Source organism: Eretmochelys imbricata, chromosome 2 (genome assembly GCF_965152235.1).
Source record: "Eretmochelys imbricata isolate rEreImb1 chromosome 2, rEreImb1.hap1, whole genome shotgun sequence".
NCBI lineage: Eukaryota > Metazoa > Chordata > Testudines > Cheloniidae > Eretmochelys > Eretmochelys imbricata.
In genome coordinates this window covers 138,200,465-138,220,532 of record NC_135573.1, presented here as the reverse complement: position 1 = coordinate 138,220,532, position 20,068 = coordinate 138,200,465, and the positions used below count along the sequence as shown (strand labels likewise).

The 20,068-nt window shown below is 39.9% G+C and overlaps 1 protein-coding gene across 1 annotated transcript in view; it reads right to left on the bottom strand.

Moving 5' to 3' along the window:
* DNAH5 (dynein axonemal heavy chain 5) overlaps positions 1-20,068 on the bottom strand; it is a 308,983-nt gene that overhangs the window by 71,562 nt on the left and 217,353 nt on the right. Inside the window, exons 52-59 of the mRNA XM_077809166.1 lie at positions 19,357-19,529; positions 14,927-15,057; positions 14,158-14,311; positions 11,546-11,813; positions 8,347-8,578; positions 4,004-4,118; positions 3,539-3,715; positions 26-229 (exon numbers count right to left, since the gene is read on the bottom strand). Of these exons, the coding sequence (XP_077665292.1) occupies positions 26-229; positions 3,539-3,715; positions 4,004-4,118; positions 8,347-8,578; positions 11,546-11,813; positions 14,158-14,311; positions 14,927-15,057; positions 19,357-19,529 (1,454 nt within the window). The remainder of the gene's footprint in view (positions 1-25; positions 230-3,538; positions 3,716-4,003; positions 4,119-8,346; positions 8,579-11,545; positions 11,814-14,157; positions 14,312-14,926; positions 15,058-19,356; positions 19,530-20,068) is intronic.

The following is a 20,068-nucleotide window of genomic DNA, read 5'->3' as shown; positions in this document are numbered from 1 at the left end:
TTTCTTCTTTATGTTTTTAAAGTACCTGCAGGTTCTGTAAGAAGTTTCCTGCTGTCATCAATTTCAGTGATTCCTGCCATGATGGGATGGTGCAGCTTTTCTCCTGGTCCACTTTCACACCGTTCACTTTTCTCTGGAACAGCAGGAGCACACAGTCCATAATACGCATGATAAGATGAGGAGGTCGGCCCAGTGTACGGACAGTGGCAATGTCTGCAGGTTTGATTGTCTATGAAATCGAGAGGAAGGAAAGGGATTATCACTGTTGCTGCTGTAGTATACCATGTAGTAAACCATCTCAAAGACAGACATATCAAAAATTGATGGAAACTTGCATTGAATCCATCCTATAGGCATAGGATCTGTTTGGAAAAATCACTCCAACCTACGTATCCATAACAAGCTTTTAATTGTTAAATCATGCTCAAGCTGAACAAAACTAGAAAGGTCCAATTCTGAAAGATTTTAACTGCTGCCTCTTGTAAGCCACTAAGTAATTTCTGCTCAGCAGCACCAAGTAGGCACTTAGCAATTTATACAAGCAAGCCTGTTCTGAGGGATGAAAAAGAAGAGAAAATGCTCATTAAATAACTAAAGTTTAGTTACATGAAGTAATGCTTTTGTTTGCACATTTTACAAGCAATTATCAATCTAATAGAAAGGACAAAGGGACGGCAATTTGTGTTAAAGAATTTTACATTTTGTAAAATTAGTTACGTAAGGCGACAATCTATCTTCTCCACTTAATAGTCATCTTGTCATTTAAAACTGACAAGTCTTGAAGTTATGACGAATGGGCAGATTGACCCAATTAAAGGTCACCTTAACAGCTAAAAAACCTGTAAATGAATCCAGTATTGCAGTACACATTTCTCTGTGCTGTTAGCAAAATTCCATTAAATTCTTAGTAGATCATTTAAAATTCTCAAGTCCTTGCAGACCATAATTTACCAGGTTATTATAATGAGAAAACCAATCTATGCAACAATCACAACTGACAAGGAGTGTCCCCTGACTCAAAGGAAATTGTGGTCTGAAATAACGTTAAAATAATTTTACATACATATTTATTCATATGTTTGTTAGGTCCTGCTTATGTGTGTCTTTTTCCCTATTGAAGCTGTCATGTGAGCAGTTATAGCGCAGATGAAGCCAACATTGTTCTTTGCTCAGACTTCAAAAACAATGATATTCTCATGGGAAATTGTCATCTGTATTTTACAGAGTATAAGTGTCTATGTAATGTATTTGACACCTTTACCCAGAGTGAAATTTTACATGCATTATTTAAATATTATATCTCAGATTATGTTGGAATTTATTTTACAAAGATTATATTGTCAATTAATATTAGTAAAACCAGGATAGCTGCATTAAAAAAATAGCTGTCAAAGAACTAACTCACTTCGGAGATTTATTTTTGGCCAATCACAGAATAAAACAAGGAACGGGGTATAGGGTAGAAGACAAATATGCTGCAGGCAACTGAATTACTGTGCATTAATTCCATTGAGGCCTTCTGATGATACCATAAACTTTGATGGGGTAGTTTGAGCGGTTTATGCAGTAACCAGAATTCCTGCAAAGAATCCTAGCACCATAATTCTGTTTCGTTTTACATGGTACTGTACTTAATAGCTGAATCTTAGTTACAGATCCATGACTTGTAAATGCTATCACTGCATTCTGACTGTCTCAGTCATACACTACATTGCTGTCTTCATCTTCATTAGACAAGGGAGCTAATGTGGATCAAATATGTAAATATTCAAAACCTTCACATATTAGAATGGAAACCAAACCATTAGAAAGTTCCTAAGTATTTGATTACAGCTTCCTTGAAGCACAGATCTTCTTGGAGAGGTAGTCAAGATAACTTGGAGCCCATTCCCTTTACAGAGTTTTTTATTGTGAGGATTTTCTTCAGGGGCATCCCACTTATTTATATCTTTGAGTGTGACCAGTGGCCTATAATTTCACTCTGGTGCAGCATGATTCAGTCATTGCAACCCCAAGTCTTATGATCAGTTCTGCTTTAAAAGGGCACCTTGGCGTTTAAGCCTCAAAATGCACTATAGTGTTCTAACATCTTAGTGTGCACAAAAGCCACTACTCTTATGCGAAGAGAAGGCCTCTCAAATCACTTTTTCATGAAAAAAAATCAACCCTGCAAGGCCAATATCATCTTCCGCCTCCTCCCTAAAAGGGCAGATAAGAGGAAGGAGGGGTGTATTTGGAGGAATAATGTGCATGAGTGAGAAAGACATTTGGGGGGAGGGCTGCTCAAGAGTTAAGAAAAGCATCTGAAAGTGTGAATACTATTTTGACATGAGCCTGCAAACCTAGAGTTTTTCCCATCACTACTCCATACCTCCCACTCATTGCTTTGCTCTTCAGAGACTCTCTGTTCCCACCCCAACCGCTCTCCACTATTAGATTAACAGGTTCCAGCAATGGGAACTGAAGTTATTCTCCATCAAAAATTCTCTGCTGAGTTATCATCACTTTACATACTAGTGTAAATACATTGAATTATACAGTACAAGATCTAAACCAGTGATTCTCAGACTGAAGCTCAGGAGCCACAAGTGGCTCTTTAATGGGTCTCCTGCGACTCTTTGCAGCACATGATATGAAAACACTGTGTGATTTAATTATTAACCGATCTAAGTTATTAACCAATCTGGATGCTTTTACTGTTATTAACTAATTGTAGAATATATGGTCAGTCATTTTGCTGTAACAATAATAGGGAATTAATTCACACTACTGTGGCTCTTTTGGGTAATGTTGATTGCTAATTTGGCTCCTGAACCACTGAGGTCTGAGTATCACTGATCTAAACTAAACTAAAACTAAACTAAACTCCCAGTGATGCATAATGTAAAGTCATGGGCAGAAACAGACATTACCACTACCGAGAACATACAGAATGTGCTACTCCATTACAGCGTGAACACTTCACAGCAAAGATGTCTTTTGGAGTAGTGGCCGAAGCTGGAGACAGAGGGAGGAGCATGGGGAAAACTAGTGGCAACAGTGTTTCCAGGTATTGGAGACCTGACAGAAGTAGTCATGAAGGAGGACGCAAACCGGGTAGGACAGCAATAAACTTGGGTGCAATATACATAATAGGAGAAAATTTAAGACAAGAGGGAAGTGACCTATGTTAGGATGGAATAAAGCAGGTTTGCACTCTAGTCACTGTCTATTCAGCAGTGTTTGAACAAAATACCAGCAGTGGCATTAGCTGGTTACCAGTGTGATATCAAACCCAAGGACTTGAGCTGCTTTTACATATGTGAGTTGCAGCGAGTTTAACATGAAAAATCACAATCAGTATTTAAGTGTTGAAAGCATTCCTTTTGTTGTAGGATTAACTAACTCATGAGCATATTGAGTTTGACCGACATTTATGAGATAAAAGGGAAATGTTTGTCAACTGGGAGGGTACGTGGCTCAACCCACCAGCCTACTTTCAATGGAGCACATCCTCTGAAAATGAAAGTCCTACTTGTCCCTGTCTTGTAATACTGACCTTTAAAGCTGCCTCTGCCTCTTCTAAAGCAGGCTTAGCAGCCTCCAACTTTTCTTCAGCAATGGCTTTATCTGCTGAGATGCTGTCTACAATTGCCTGGGCTTTATCTTTCACTTTCTGTACTTCAGCTTTCACCTTCTCAGCAGCCTGTGCTTTCACAGTGACTTCTTTCAAAACCTAAAAAAGGGGAAAAACACAAAAACCAAATATCAAAGAAAATACACTGCTGAAAGAATTTGTTACTGTGTATTAATTTCCAGTGTAAAAATCCATCTGTCTAATTTTATGTTCATGAACTATTAGGATATTCAAATAAAGATATTGCATTCACTATTGTCATGCTATACCACAGATCCCTTTTTAACTCCTAATTGACTCCTCCTTCTTAAATTATTCCTTGTCAATGAGAAAATGAAACAAAGCACAAGAAGTTAAAGAGCACTGCGCGTAAAAAGCTATGCCTACCATGTCAGCTTTTTCATTAGCAACCTGAAGCTCCTTTTCTTTAACCTCCAGCTCTTTGCTTAGAGCAGCCACTGATTCAGATGCCTCTTTCAATTTCTCCAATCCAGTATTCATTCTACAATTTAAAATACAAATCAAAGAGCATAACAGGTTCCTCAGCTATTTTATAATTCTCCTTTTAAAATGATTCTACCAACAAGATGAATATGAAAGCTACTGCCAAAAATGTTTCATATCACAGAAATTGGTACAAAAATTGTTATCGAAGTTTTCCATTATGTAACTTTCCACTACTATCAGAAATGGGTGTTTCACAGGTTAAATAGGAATTTTCTGTTAAGACAATTCAAAACAGAGAAAGACCTATGGAACTCTCCATGCACACACTGACTAAAGATGGTTGAATATTAGGGCTGTCGATTAATCGCCATTAACTCATGCGATTAACTCAAAAAAATTTATCGCGATTAATCGCAGTTTTAATCGCACTGTTTAACAATAGAATACCAGTCGAAATTTATTAAATATTTTGGATGTTTTCCTACATTTCCTACAATCTGTTTATCATTAAAGTTGAACTTACAAATGAAGAATTATGTACAAAAAAACCTGCATTCAAAAATAAAACAATGTAAAACTTTAGAGCCTACAAGTCTACTCAGTCCTTCTTCTTGTTCAGCCAATTGCTAAGAGAAACAAGTTTGGTTTACATTTACGGGAGATAATGCAGCCTGCTTCTTATTTACAATGTCACCTGAAAGCGAGAATAGGTGTTCGCATGGCACTTTTGTAGCCGGCATTGCAAGGTATTTACATGCCAGATATGCTAAACATTTGTATGTCCCTTCATGCTTCGGCCACCATTCCAGAGGACATGCTTCCATGCTGATGATGCTCATTAAAAAAATAATATGTTAATTAAATTTATGACTGAACCCCTTATGGGGGGAGAATTGTATGTCTCCTGCTCTGTTTTACCCGCATTCTGCCATATATTTCATGTTATAGTAGTCTCGGATGATGACTCAGCACATATTGTTCATTTTAAGAACACTTTCGCTGCAGATTTGACAAAATGGAAAGAAGGTACCAATGTGTGATTTTTAAAGATAGCTACAGCACTCAACGCAAGGTTTACGAATCTGAAGTGCCTTCCAAAATCTGAGAGGGATGCGGTGTGGAGCATGCTTTCAGAAGTCTTAAAAGAGCAACACTCCGATGAAGAAACTACAGATCCCAAACCACCAAAAAAGAAAATCAACCTTTTGCTGGTGGCATCTGACTCAGATGATGAAAATGAACATGCGTCGGTACGCACTGCTATGGATTGTTATTAAGCAAAACCCATCATCAGCATGGACACATGTCCTCCGGAATGATGGCTGAAGCATGAAGGGACATATGAATCTTTAGTGCATCTGGCACGTAAATATCTTGCAATGCCAGCTACAACAGTGCCATGTGAACGCCTGTTCTCACTTTCAGGTAACATTGTAAACAAGAAGCAGGCAGCATTAGCTCCTGCAAATGCAAACAAACTTGTTTGTCTGAGCAATAAACTGCACAAGAAATGGGACTGAGTGGACTCATAGGCTTTAAAGTTTTACATTGTTTTATTTTTGAATGAAGTTATTTTTTGTACATAATTCTTCCTTTGTAAGTTCAACTTTCATGATAAAGAGACTGCACTACAGTACTCATATTAGTCAAATTGAAAAATACTATTTCTTTTGTTTTTTATAGTGTAAATATTTGAAATTAAAAATAAATATAAAGTGAGCACTGTACACTTTTTGTGTTATAATTGAAATTAATATATTTGAAAACGTAGAAAACATCCAAAAGTATTTAAATAAATGGTACTCTATTATTGTTTAATGGTGCGATTAATCACACAATTAACCGTGATTATTTTTTTTAATCACTTGACAGCAATCATTGTTGGGCTCAAGACCAGAGATTGAACAGTAGATAACCACGTAAGTGAACCCATGGCCTGTAAAAGGTGCTTTCCCCATTTCTAACTAAAAGCTTCTCTCTGTAGTAATTCTTGAAACTGTGAAACTAACTATTACTTTACAGGGAAGTCAGTTAAACATAGCATCCAACTTTTTGAAGTCATTTCTGATTTGTGGTTCACTCAAAGAAGTCTGATTTTCAGAGGGTGGGAAGCATTTTTTGATAATTGGGATCCTTAGAAACATCTCACAATGGAACACTAAAAAATTAAGCACCCAATCACTGGGCATATGTTCTGGCTAGAGTTTCAAAAGTACCTTGATCCTGCAACCTGAATCATATGACATCAAATGAATGAATGAAACATTTAATTTCTAGGTTGAAAAGCCTACATGAACAAATATTAGAAGGTAATGCCCAACCAAAGTGAGACAAAGAATGGAATGGCTGTAGAGCAGGCTGGGAAAATTCATAGACTTTAAGGACAGAAGGTACCAATAAATCATCTAGTCCGACCTCCTGTATAACACATTTCACAATTACCCCTGACCAGAGCCCAATTACTTGGCTAATGCACATGTTCCAATCTTGAACTGAAGATGTTAAGAAATAGAGAATTCCCTACTTTGCTTGGTTAATCACCCTCACTGTTAAAAATTTGTGCCTTATTTTTAAATTGAATTTGTCTGGCTTCAGCTTCCACCCAATGGTTCTTGTTATGCCTTTCTCCACTAGATTAAAGAGCCCTTTAGAACACAGCATTTTCTTTCCATGAAGGTCATCAAGTCACCTCTCAATTTTCTTTTTGAAAAACTAAACAGATGGAGCTTATTATGTCGCTGTGTAAGGCATTTTCTCCAGCCCCTAAATCACTTTTGTGACTTTTCTGAACCCTCTCCAATTTTTCAGCCTCCTTTTTAAATGAGGATACCAGAACAGTACTCAGTATTCCAGTACTGGTCTCACCAATGCCATATATGCCATAGTGCAGAGGTAAAAATCATCTCCCTACCCTTATTCACTTCTTCACTTTTTATATATCCAAGGATCTTGTTAGCCCTTTGACAAGCAATTAGGCACCATAGAGAACAAACAACTCAACATGAGCTCCCAGTGCAATGATGTGACAAAGTCGCTACTCTTTTGGCAAGCTGAAAATGTTAGGTTTCTTGACTTCTAGACAGGAAGATACATGAAGGCTCAGGAGCATGAAACACCAGACACAGCAGCACAGAGCTGCCTGTCAGAGGACAGAGTGGCTGCAGGGACTGAAGCAAAGAACTTAGCTGCTTCAGATACAGTATAAGAAAAGGAGAGGATGAGTAGAGCAACAGAACGGAGCTGCCAGGCCAATGGCAGGCTAGGGACCCAGATGTTGCCAACCTCTAAAGCCAAGCCTTGGAAGACATGCACTGATCTGATATCTATGGTGGCTGGGAAGGTCAGGGATTTGGTCTGGCCTTGTGGTTTTAAAAGACCGTAACCTTTACCAGAAAGGCAAGATGATCGATTCATTTGGCAACAAAGCCAAAGTATGAACTGTAGTAAAGTAAGCTACAGTCTGATTCCTTGCTGAAGGTGTCCAATACTGGTTGTAACCTATTTAATTGCAAAGGTAGGCTGGTGCTGCAGGGGTCAAGCAATTGAATTTACACATCATTCCTTGATTTACACACTATTTTAAACATATTTAAATATGAACTGTAGAGAGACTTGGTTGATTTAAGCAACATATTTGAAAATTCTCTGGACCATATCAAACCACCTTGCTGGGTTTTCTTGTGTAGAAGGTCCATCATCCTGAATCTGCAGAGGGTATACTGAGGCTCTTGGGCCATGAAAGCAGAAAGCATGCATCAGAGGAATGCGAGAGATGCTCCAGAATTCACAGAAAGGTTAATACCCATCTCTTTCACATAAAACAAAATGAAATTTTAACAAGAAAGCACCCTTCTGATAAACTAGATGTTCTTTTGAGTGCAAAATCATACCACATGTACGTGTTCCACTGCTCATGTGAAAAATATGGAAATAAGAGTTTACTGTGCAAAGTGATGTCATTTATGACTGAATTGCTCTGAAAAGCAAACTAAGATTCATATGTTTACTTTCCTGTTAAGTACCACTTACATTATTTCATTGTTATAGATTTAAATACTTGTAGGCCAAAAAATGGCCTTAGTATTGGATCAAATTAAATTAATATCCTTTAATTAATTAATTTAAAAAAAGAATGAAAGACCTGACAGGAAAATTCAAATCCAACATCACTGTTTTCTTTATAAAGTGATCAGAATAATCAATTGAGATCACCATTGATTGCCACGAGCTGTTCTGTACCCATGGGGTTGGGGGAGAAAAAGGAGCAAAATAAGGCATTTTACCTATTGGCCACTGTCTTCACTTCAGCATGCTTTTCTTTGTAGGTACCTTTATATCCTTGAATAAAGGATAGGTAGGATTTTGGAGTCACATGTGTAGAACGTCTATATCTCTGGAAGTAGTCAACACACTTCTCTGCTACCCCATCCTGGAAAGAGCCCATACACTGCACCACCTCCTTCTTGGTTTCAGTGGTGCAGTCAATTTCATATGAGGATAGGAAGTGTTCAGATACTTTAGAGAAAGGAAAAAAAGGTTGTGAACTAACCCATTTAAATTAGTTTCTTACATGCAAATATTGAAGAAAAATTCTACGACAGCATGCAGTGTGTCAGCAACATCATGGAGAAGAGTTTTGCCTAATTTACCTATCAGGTCTTGAAAAACCACTGAACTCAACGACATTTTTGGGAGTGTATGTGGGCTGAACAAGTGGCATATTTTTAAATAGCTTATTATTTATATGGGTCCATATGCAAACACACACCATACTATCTGCATCAGAGTACTGAACAGATCAGGAAACACTTGTTGGCTAAAGACATCTGCAACTAGATTCTCCACAAAGGGTTCTGGCTACCTGAGACATAGCATATTATTCTCTTCTGCACATTTGCCTGGCACTCTAGATATTATGAACCAACAAATCTGTTTTAAAGTGTGATACAGGAGGGGCTTTCACAGAAATGTTTCAATTGACTTGAAACAAAGCTTTTTTTCAGATTTTTTATTGTGATTTAGCCATTTTTCACCCTTTGTGGGTTTTTTAATTGGTTGAATTTGAAACTGAAATGCCCTTTTGAAATAAAAAGTCAAGTCAAAATTAAACTTTTCAAAGACGTTGAAATAAAAAATGTCAGCTTTTCAGGGTTTTTTGTTTTGATTTTGGTTTTTGGTTTTTTTTGGTTGAAACTATTTGTCAAATTCAATCTGAATTCACAAATAGTTTTGGAACCCCCAAAACCAATTTTTCAGCAAGAAATTGTTTTGTCAAGCTCTGGTTGAGAGCCTGCAATGCTGTCTGTTTGGCAGCTTTCATTAGCACTACATTCTAAAAACAAACTAAACAACTGGGGGAAGCTATATAGGAAATGCTTACGTGATACCTCAGCTTTCCAAGATACTTAGGAAATTTATTTATGTGAGAGGTTGGTCACTGACAATTAAGTTCCCCATATGGCCTGGCTAAGACACTACAGTTTATGTGGTGATATTTTGCTTATCACCAAGCCCTGTGGCCACTAAATAAAGCTTCATTCTACTGATACTACCCTCAGAGACTGCTACTGAAATTAGTGGCCATTGCTAATAGGGAGACACTCCTGGTCACTAGAGTTGGTAGTCTCAATACTTATTCATTTCACATAGGCATTTGAGCAGCCAACAGAACGTAAGAGGTCTTAGTCACTTCTGATCTTGCTATTTTCAAATCAATGACTTAAAGGTAAAATATTCCATATCCCAGCACCTAACTCCTGAATCATACAGCCCCCCATATGTAGCAATCACCATATTCCACCTACTGTGTTCAGGCCATATGAGAGAAAGAGAAAGAAACATGCATTGTACTTACACAGCTGATCCAGAACTCAGCCTTCAGTGTTTGCCTTCATCTAATAGTCCTGTTCACAGCCAAGGTGAGCATTGACACCTTACAACCTTGGCCTACATATCTGACAGTTACTGTTTGAACATAACTCTCCCACAAAAGACAGACAGATTTGCACTGAGTTTGTTATCCTCTTCTTGACTCTGTTGCCATACTCTCACACAGGGATGGACTCCTTTATTTTTTCACATTTATTCTCAATAGTATGGGCTGGCTTTTACCAAAATCGATGTTTAGGGTGAAGTTACCCCTGTGAAAGGGATCAGGACACAGCCTATCTTGAAAATGGGGTATAAGACAGGTATAGGCATTGTGCCAATCTCCTGCCCAGGATTCCTTAGTTCCCAGTTTTCAGAGCTGCTAAGCACTCTTAGCTCCCATTAACTTCAAAGGGAGTTGTGTGAGTTCAGCTTTTCTGAAATTGAGGCGGTTACTCTAAAAAACTCATTGTATCGCTCATGTAGTTAAATAGAGCTATCAACTCTGCTTATTTTGAAAACTTACATTCTATTAAATCCCTTTTATTCCAACTCATAGGTAGAACATTCATGTTACTTTTGAATTAAAACTACCATCCTCACTGGTTTTGAACCTATTCCCTCTACTCTCCAGACCCTACATCATCATCATCCACCTATTTTCTGCAGAAGAGCCTCCAGAACATTCCTATTAACTACTAACTTAGTGAGAAAGTGAGCACTCTATAATAAAAGTTTTCTTCAGAAACAATCGCGTTGAAGATAATTTCATTAAAATATTCTCATTTGTGATGTTAATGATATAGTTATCCTCCCAGAAGAAAAAAGTGCGACCAGCATAATCTTCACATTTTTTTCTCCCATGTTGGCTAATTATTCTTTTGTGGCTTATCTGCTAAATATGCAGACACTAGTCATATTTTGGGGAAGAATTCCCTTCCTGACTGGTTTCAAATGTGTGGGTTTAATTTCTTTCTTTTGTTCAGCGTTTTCACATCAGGACTTTTTCAGGTGAGGTTCAACAATATGGAATGTTTTCAAAATATTAGCTATCAGGTTACTTAAACAATGGGTCCAGAAATAGATTTTACTAAATGATGTTATGGTATTTTTCCAGGCAACTTATAGAGAGTAATGGATTCAGCAGATATTTGGACAGCATGCAACAATATGAAGTGGAGCACCTTAGAAAAGGCAGTGAGGGGAGAAGGAAACTTAGAGGGTAACCAATTACAATTTAAAACTTGTTCTTGTTCTTGTTTCTGAAAATAAAGTATTTATTATTTGTTTTTAATCTTTTCTTTGAATGACTAAAGGGTATCTTTAAGGGTGAAGGATTTTTCCAGTATCACATTTTAAGTATTTTTATATAATGGACTTTTGCCTTTAAAAGAGAAATAAGAGAATCTTTTATGATTCTGGGTGTCACACACTACACTATTAACCTCAAACAGAACAAATGAAAGCTTAAATCCAATATTATGAGTTGAAGAAGCTTGCCCTTTCAGGGAGGGGGGAATTTTCCCTATTTACTTCACAGTGATTATAGAGCTTGATTTCATTAAATTTCCAGATTCAGCATAGCAAGACTCCAGAGCCGCAGCTAACACTCACCTGCAACCAGCGCATCCTTGGGCCACCTACTGAACCAGTCTGTAGTGCAACCAGAAATAAGAGCAGGGAACTTCAGGGCTCTGTTTCGGAATTTTTCACCCACTGGTGAAAAACAAAGTACTACATGGAGGTTCTGACGGACTCTGGTCATGAAATAGTCATACAAATTCTCATTGGTTGGCGGTCGACGTGGGTGCTCCTTTTTCATGACAGGTATGAGATCACTAGTGATCTCATCAATTTCATCACGTGCAAACAAGTTGGAGACCTTAACAAAAGGAAGCAGATTTTTTAAAAGCAGTTTGGCGGGCTATTGTGACTGGAATGATGTACTGTGGAAGCTCTTGTTCACAGAGCATGCCAAGTAGGTGCATATAGTTCTGATACAAACACATTGGGCCCCTTGCTTCACACCATTTCATCAGTTTTATGTCATTGACTCTATCAAAACCAGAGGACTCACACTGGTAACAAATTGGTCTAAGAATGGAGAATCAGACCCACTATGATTAATTTTACTTGCTGTTTTAATACACTGAGGTTCATTTCCCTCCTTTTAGTGTTAACTAGTTAAAACACCTCTCAGGAACAAAACCTGCCACCCTAAATACAAGGTATGTTAGTAATTTTAGATATAAAACTTTACCTCCTTCCTGCACAAGCCTATTTTACTTCTGAAAGTTACTAAAACTCTGAATCAAACAGAAAACTTTATAAATGTTTAAGAAACAAAGTTTACATTGTTTCAGATCTCCTCCTTTTTTTCTATAATGTGTCTCAGTTTGAGTTTGTCAAGATATCTAAAAGCCCCGATCCATACATTTTCATTCTAAGGGATTAATAGCTCTGCACTAATTTTCATAGAATCATGGAAGATTAGGCTTGGAAGAGACCTCAGGAAGTCATCTAGTCCAACCCCCTGCTCAAAGCAGGGCCAACCCCAACTAAATTATCCCAGCCAGGGCTTTGTCAAGCAGGGCCTTAAAAACTATAAACGATGGAGATTCTACCATATCCCAAGGTAACCCATTCCAATGCTTTACCACCCTCCTAGTGAAATAGTTTTTCCTAATATACAACCTAGACTTCCCCCACTGCAACTTGAGACCATTGCTCCTTGTTCACTGAGAACAGCCTAGCTCCATCCTCTTTAGAACCCCCCTTCAGATAGTTGAAGGCTACTATCAAATCCCCCCTCACTCTTCTCTTCTGCAGACTAAATAATCCCAGTTCCCTCAGCCTCTCCTCATAAATCATGTCTCCCACCCTCCGCTGGACTCTCTCCAATTTGTCCACATCCTTTCTGGGGTGGGGAGTGCAAAAATGGATGCAATATTCCACATGTGGCTTCACCAGTGCCAAATAGAGGGGAATAATCACTTCCCTAAATCTGCCGGCAATGCTCCTACTAATTCAGCCCAACATGCCATTAGCCTTCTTGGCAACAAGGGCACACTGTTGATTCATATCCAGCTTCTCATCCACTGTAATCCCCAGGTCCTTGCTGATTAGCCAGTCGGTCCCCAGCCTGTAGCAGTGCATGGGAGTCTGCACTTGTCCTTGTTGAACCACATCAGATTTTTTTTAGCCCAATCCTCCAATTTGTCTATGTAACTCTGGACCCTATCCCTACCCTCCAGCATATCTACCTCTCCCACCAGCTTAGTGTCTTCTGCAAACTTGCTGAGGGTACAATCCATCCCATCATCCAGACTATTAATGAAGATGTTGAACAAAACCAGCCCCAGGACAGATCCCTGGGGCGCTCCGCTTGATACCGGCTGCCAACTAGACATCAAACCATTGATCACTACCCATTGAGCCTGACGATCTAGCCAGATTTCTATCCACCTTATAGTCCATTCATCCAATCCATACTTTTTTAACTTGCTGGCAAGAATACCATGGGAGACCGTATCAAAAGCTTTGCTAAAGTCAAGGTATATCATGTCCAGCACTTTCCCCATATCCACAGAGCCAGTTATCTCATCATAGAAGGCAATCAGGTTGTTCAGGCATGACTTGTCCTTGGTGACTCCATGTTGATTGTTCCTGATCACCTTCCTCTCCTCCAAGTGCTTCAAAATTGATTCCTTGAGGACCTGCTCCATGATTTTTCCAGGGACTGAGGTGAGGCTAACTGGTCTACAATTCTCCGGATTATTCTTCTTCCCTTTTTTAAAGATGGGCACTATATTTACCTTTTTCCAATTGTCCGGGACCTCCCCTGATCACCACAAGTTTTCAAAGATAATGGCCAATGGCTCTGCAATCACATCAGCCAACTCCCTCAGCACCCTTGAATGCATTAGATCTGGGCCTATGTTCTTGTGCATGTCCAGTTTTTCTAAATAGTCTTTAACCTGTTCTTTCACCACTGAGGACTGCTACAGCTTTGCCTCACCACACAGTCAGATTCTGTGATGGAGAGCTGACCAATTTGTATTAAGATTCCAGTGCCACATATCACTTGAGACTGCATTTGTACAACTTCTACCATGATGTCTAAGAGACTACTCACATGAATCAAGCTGCCCATAATCAGGCCCTCTCTCTGCTCCCTGATTACAAAACCAAGAAGGATGAAAGAAACAAAAAAATAAAAATTGTACCTCTCCAGATGATAAAACATTATTCAGGTATTCCAAGAAAGACTCATCTTTGATCTCATTATCTGTAAAAATGAAGCTGATGCCCTTTCCTTGTAGCCCTGCTGTCCTGTACAAGAGCTTCAGGTCTTCCATCAGGTTTGAAGTGTTGTATGATCTAGAGAAAAAACAGTTGTGTTGCCGCTCAAAACTTTTAAACAGGGATGTTGGTAAACAAATGTGCCCAGCAAAAATATCTTTGCATTCAATGCACAAACAATGTAATTATGCTCAAGAATATCCATTTAGAGTGTTAAAGAGCCACAGCCCATTTTAAGTCTCCATTTAAATAAACATACCCAATTTGTTTTCTGTCATCATTCCTTTTTTAAAAAGAGGATAATGTTGCCCCCTTTCTCTGTTACTCTTAAAGACACACTCAAACACAACAGGGATTAATGATGCATGGCAAACACACAAACCACACAAAACACACTCTCAAATGCACAAAGTAAAACAAATTAAGAAAAAAAAATTTCTCCAGACTTTTAATTACAGTAATCTTAGGTATTAGCCTGTTATTTTTTGCTTGTTGAAAAAAGACATTCAGACTGGGAGGACACACAGAATTTCAGCACAGAAAATAAAGGCAAACATTTTTAAAAGGCTCTTAAGGATGCACATGTTTCCATTCTCAACTGTGGTCGCCACTATGTGCTCTGCTTGTAGAAGGAATCCAAAACACAGAAATCAAAGTACACGTTTTTGAAATATATCTTGTTCAACAGCCTACCTTGTTAAAGTGATCTGGAACATAGCATAGCCAGCTATGAATGATGCCAGTTTAGTCAAGCTCTGCTTTCCTGAGCCACCAACTCCAACTACGAGAGCATTTCCACGAGGGGTGCGAATCACACGGGAAATCTACAGATCAACATGGCAGTTTGTTGCTAAATATATGGAACGTTTGTGCCAGAACAATTTAAGCCACCATAGCAATGGGAACCTTCGAATTAGTAATGAGAACCTTAGAATTATCACACTTTTATTTTATATATTACAAATCTTTTAATTTTGAAAAGCTTTTATTTGTATGAGAAACCAATCACATGTAAACACAACATACCATTATAGCACAGGAAGTGCCATTTCCACTTTAAATATTACTAAATGATAACAATGTTGTCATGTCAGAATAGATTTCTACAGGATTTCCTGTAATACCATATAAAGCTTATGCTCTATATCTCCCTTACTGTTCACTGTAAAATTAACATCAATTTTGATTTCTCATTTCTGTAAATCTAAAGTAACTCATTAGTCATCAGAGTTACTGGTGTAGTGTCAGACTGAGAGCTATTAATGTAACTGCAAAATATCGGGGAGAGGAAGGATAGTTTAGTGGACAAAGCCCTGGGCTGGAATACAGGAAGCCTAGGCTCAATTCTGAGGTCAGCCATAAGCTTTTTGTGCAACTTTGGATAGCTCACTTAATCTACTCTGTGAGTCAGTCTTCCATCTGTGAAATGGCATTCCTGTTGCCCTGTCTTCCATGGGCATCATGATGATAAAATCTATTAATGATTCTGAGACATCCCCATACCATGGTCATGAGTGTCATGTAAGTACCTAGATCAGGGGTGGGCATTCAGCATGCAAGCCATTTTAAGCTGCCCCGCAAGTCGCACCACATGCCTCGGCCCTGCTCCGGGTGCTCCAGCCGGGGTGCTGGGTTAGGGGCCGGACCACATGGCTTGGCTCCAGTCCAGCCGAGGCGCCGGGTCGGGGGCTACACTATACAGCTTGGCACCGATCCGGCGGGGGCGCTGGGTTGGGGGATGCACTATGTGGCTTGGCCCCACTCCAGTGCTCTTGCCGGGTCACTGGGTCTGGGGCCGCATCACGTGGCTCGGCCCCGCTCCGGCCCGGGTGCAGGGTTGGGGGCTGCACCACATGGCTCCCAGAAGCCACGGCATGGTCCCACTCTGGCTCCTATGCACTCCAATGGGAGCTGCAGGGGTGGTTCCTGCGGATGGGACAGCTGCCTGGCCACACCTCTGCAGAGGAGACTGAGAAGGGACATGCCATTGCTTCCGGGAGCCACTTGAGGTAAGCGCTGCTTGGAGATTACACCCCTGAGCCTCTCCCCACACCCCAACCCCCTGCTCCAGCCCTGATTCCCCCTCCCGCTCTTCAAAACCCTCAATCCCAGCCCAGAGCACCCTCTTGCACCCCAAACCTTTCATCCCCAGCCCCATCCCAGTGCCTGCAACCCCAGCTGAAACCTGCACCCCTTCCCGCACCCCTGCCCCAGTCCTGATCCTCCTCCCACCCTCCAAACCTCTCGGTCCCAGCCCAGAGCACATTCCTACACCCCAAAAGCCTCATCCCCAGCCCCAGCCCAGAGACCGCACCCCCTTCTGCACCCCAATCACAATTTTGTGAGCATTCACGGCCCTCCATACAATTTCTATTCCTTGATATGGCCGTTGGGCCAAAAAGTTTGCCCACCCCTGGACTAGATCGACAAAGCAAAGTACTGTACACGTTTAAGAAGCACAATCTTCTGTTCCCAAAATCAGTCACCTTCACTGTAGTAGTGGTATTTGTATATATTATTGGGTGAGAACATTTCACAAGTGGAGATCCTTTTCCTTCCCATCTCACTATTTTAAATGTATTTGAACCAAAGGAATAGTGATCAGATCATACCCCACATTTTCCTTCATACTTAGCCCTGTCCTAAGGGTACATGTACACTTTGAGATGGAGGCATAATTTCCAACTTGAGGAGACCTCCTCAAGCACGTGTAGCACGTTAGCTTGATTAGAGCTAACACAGGGATGTCTCCTTGAGCTGGAAATTACACTTCCAGTTTGAGGTGCAGAAGAACCCTTAGTGACGAGAGCCAAATTCTCCTTCAATTTACTGGCAAATGACTGCACTGATCACCAGGATAATGGGCCTGCAGTGAACAAGGTGGGCTGAGGAGAGTGGTATCTACTCTAGGGTTAGGTTTGGTGGGTTTGCTCAGCAGGATGGGGAAATCCTTTAAATGAACTCATTCTCCCACACACAGCCACAGCAGGGATGTCAGCAGTGAAGATCAGGGATTGGTTCCTAGCTGTCTTTTAAAAATCCAGGTATAGGCTCTGCTATGGTCTTCTCTGTAACCTAGGTTATTACTGGGTGGGGGTGCCAGTCTTTGCCCCAGTGGGCCCTGTTTTGTGTTACTGGATGAAAGCTGTGTTTTAAAGCACAGTCTTAGGCTTCACATCCTCATTCTGTCTCCTTGCCACCATTCAGCAGGCTTGTTAGGGGCAGACAATGCCTCCCCCAACAGGTCTGACTGGTATATTGCAACCAGCCTGGGAGAACAGCCAAGAAAGCAATAAATAGCTGCACAGAGGGGAATCCTCTTCAGCAGTCACATATTTGTCCATGGCTCTGGAGCCCAGTTGCTGAGAGTTCATCATCAGCTCTCAATGTGATGCTGTAGCTAAGAGGACTAATGGGATCCCCTGATGTAGAAAGTAATACGAAGTAGGGGTAGGAAAGTGTATTCCCTCTGTGTACAGCATTAGCAAGACCATTACTGGAATCATGTGTCCAGTTCCCATGTCCACTCTTCTAAAAGGATGTTGATCTGGAAAGGGTTCAGAAAAGAGCTATGAAAATATTTGAGATCTAGAAACATGCCTTATAATGAGAGACTGAATAAACAATCTATTTAGTTTATCCAAGAGAAGGCTAAGAGGTGACTTGATCATGGTCTATGTAAGAAAGAGACATCTGACAGTAGACTCTGATCTTTAACCTAGCAGAAAAAGGCACAGTGAGATTGTCATGCTTAAACTAGGCAAATTCAAACTAGAAATAAGGTTCACATTTTTAAGGGAAGGTAATTAATCATTGGAACAATTTACCTAGGGTTTTGGTTGATTCTCTGTCAATAGAAGTCTTTAAGTCAAGATTGGATATCTTTCTAACAGCTATGATAGAGCTCAAACAGAAGTAATGGGCTTGATCTCAGTGTTACTGGTCAAGGTTCCATGGCCTGTGAAGTCAGGCAGGCAATCACAGTCATACCTTTTTGCCTTCATCTATACATGTATACATTTAGGAACAGTTAAATTTATACCCGGACAGGATTACCACCAGTACTTACCAGACTAAAAATTGTTAACAGAACCTCACTAATTTGCTCTGACTTACTTTTTTCAGATTACCCAATTTTTTGAATTCATTTTTCAACAATCAAACACAAAAATGCAATTTTCAACAGTGCATCAAAGCTGGGGGGGTTTATTTCAACAAGTGTAATTTAGATTTATTTACTTACTAATTACTAGTATTTTTTACCACATTTTGTTCAATTAACGTAATCTAGTTCAAGTAATCTAATATGCGACCTCACCGCAACTTTTATTAAATAATGGCTGAGAAACAGGGCTGAGCCCACTGTGCAGTGGAGAAATACAGGGTTTGCAGTTTACAGAAGAAGATATTACTTTTTAGTAAGCCCTTTCTGTGTTTCCATTATACTGGGTTCCACTGTGCTCTGAATTATAATCAGCTGTGTGCAGTAAGTATAATGAGTTTCACGTTCTGAGGTTTGACAAAACAAGACAGCATACTGTGCATCAGGAGTGGAAATTTGCAGCTAGATTTGCCCCCATGCTAAACGGCTGTGTGGCTGAGTAAGGCTGACCTTGCTCTTCCCTACAAAGACCCTTTGGTGCTACCCCAACTGTGGGTTTTCTCATTGTGGGCAGAGTGAGGGATAAGCGTGGGTGAAGGCAATACTACTTTCTGCAACCCAGTTAATATAAAAAGGCAAAGAAAGGCATTGTATGTAAAACCATTGTCCACTTCTCTGGCTAGATGGGAGAGGAAAGGTGCATTTGATGCATTTTATAGAAAGTTGATGTGCTCTATTACCCATTCAGGTGAGGGGCGCGCCAAGGAATTGTGTTTCCTTTGGATGTCTCACCATTCTGTATTTGGAACTGTGGCTAAATCCACATCTAGCACTTTATATTTCTATGCAAAAATCTAGACTTGTGTTATGTTACTTTAAAACAGAAACAAAAGACGAGCCTATGCCCCACTTTATTTGACAGAATAACTGAAATCCCACATGATTACAGAAAATAAAATCTGCTATAATGTCAAACCTGTGGTCATGAAAAGGCAGGAGGAAGAAAAAGTGCTCATCCTACCTTGACTAAATGAATCATAGCATCTTTGAAGAACACCATGTCCAGATGTGCACCCCGGATGTTCTCATTGTATGTTTGTAGAAACATATTTAAACGATCCTTTAGGTGATTAAAAGATTCAATTGGCTCATAGATTTTAGGCATATCAAAGACAGTTTCTTCTGGCTCTTCACCTGTGCGAAGAAGTGATAACAAATTGTTAACAGTGGAAATTACTAAGGAGGGCTGAGTTTTCTCTTTCCCTAAAGATATGCTCTAGATATCATCCATTACATTTTTGTATCCTCTTTCCAATGTCCTCTGAATGCTTCCTCTCTTTTTCCCTCTCCCCCATTTCTTTTTCTTTTGCCTCCACCGCTCTCTGGTGGGCAGCCTCCTGGGCTTTCTCTGCCTCTTTCGCTGACTCCTTATTGAGTTGTTTTAACTCAACCAGTCTCTGGTGTTCCTTTTCTTTCTCTTCTGCTTCCAGTCTGGCTATCTCCAGTTTCTGTTGGGCATTGCTTTTTGTCATCTTAGCCTCTCTGTTTTTAACCTAACTATACCCAAGAGTCAGAAAGAAAAAACAAACAAACCTGGCTTGTAAAATTTGCTGTCTGAATGATTTAGGGCCTGCTCCTACTCCCTTGGAAATCAATCCTCTCTGAGTTAAATGATATCAGGACTGAGCCCCTAACGAAGTACTATAACTGGTAGCAGAGGCCACAACTTTTTC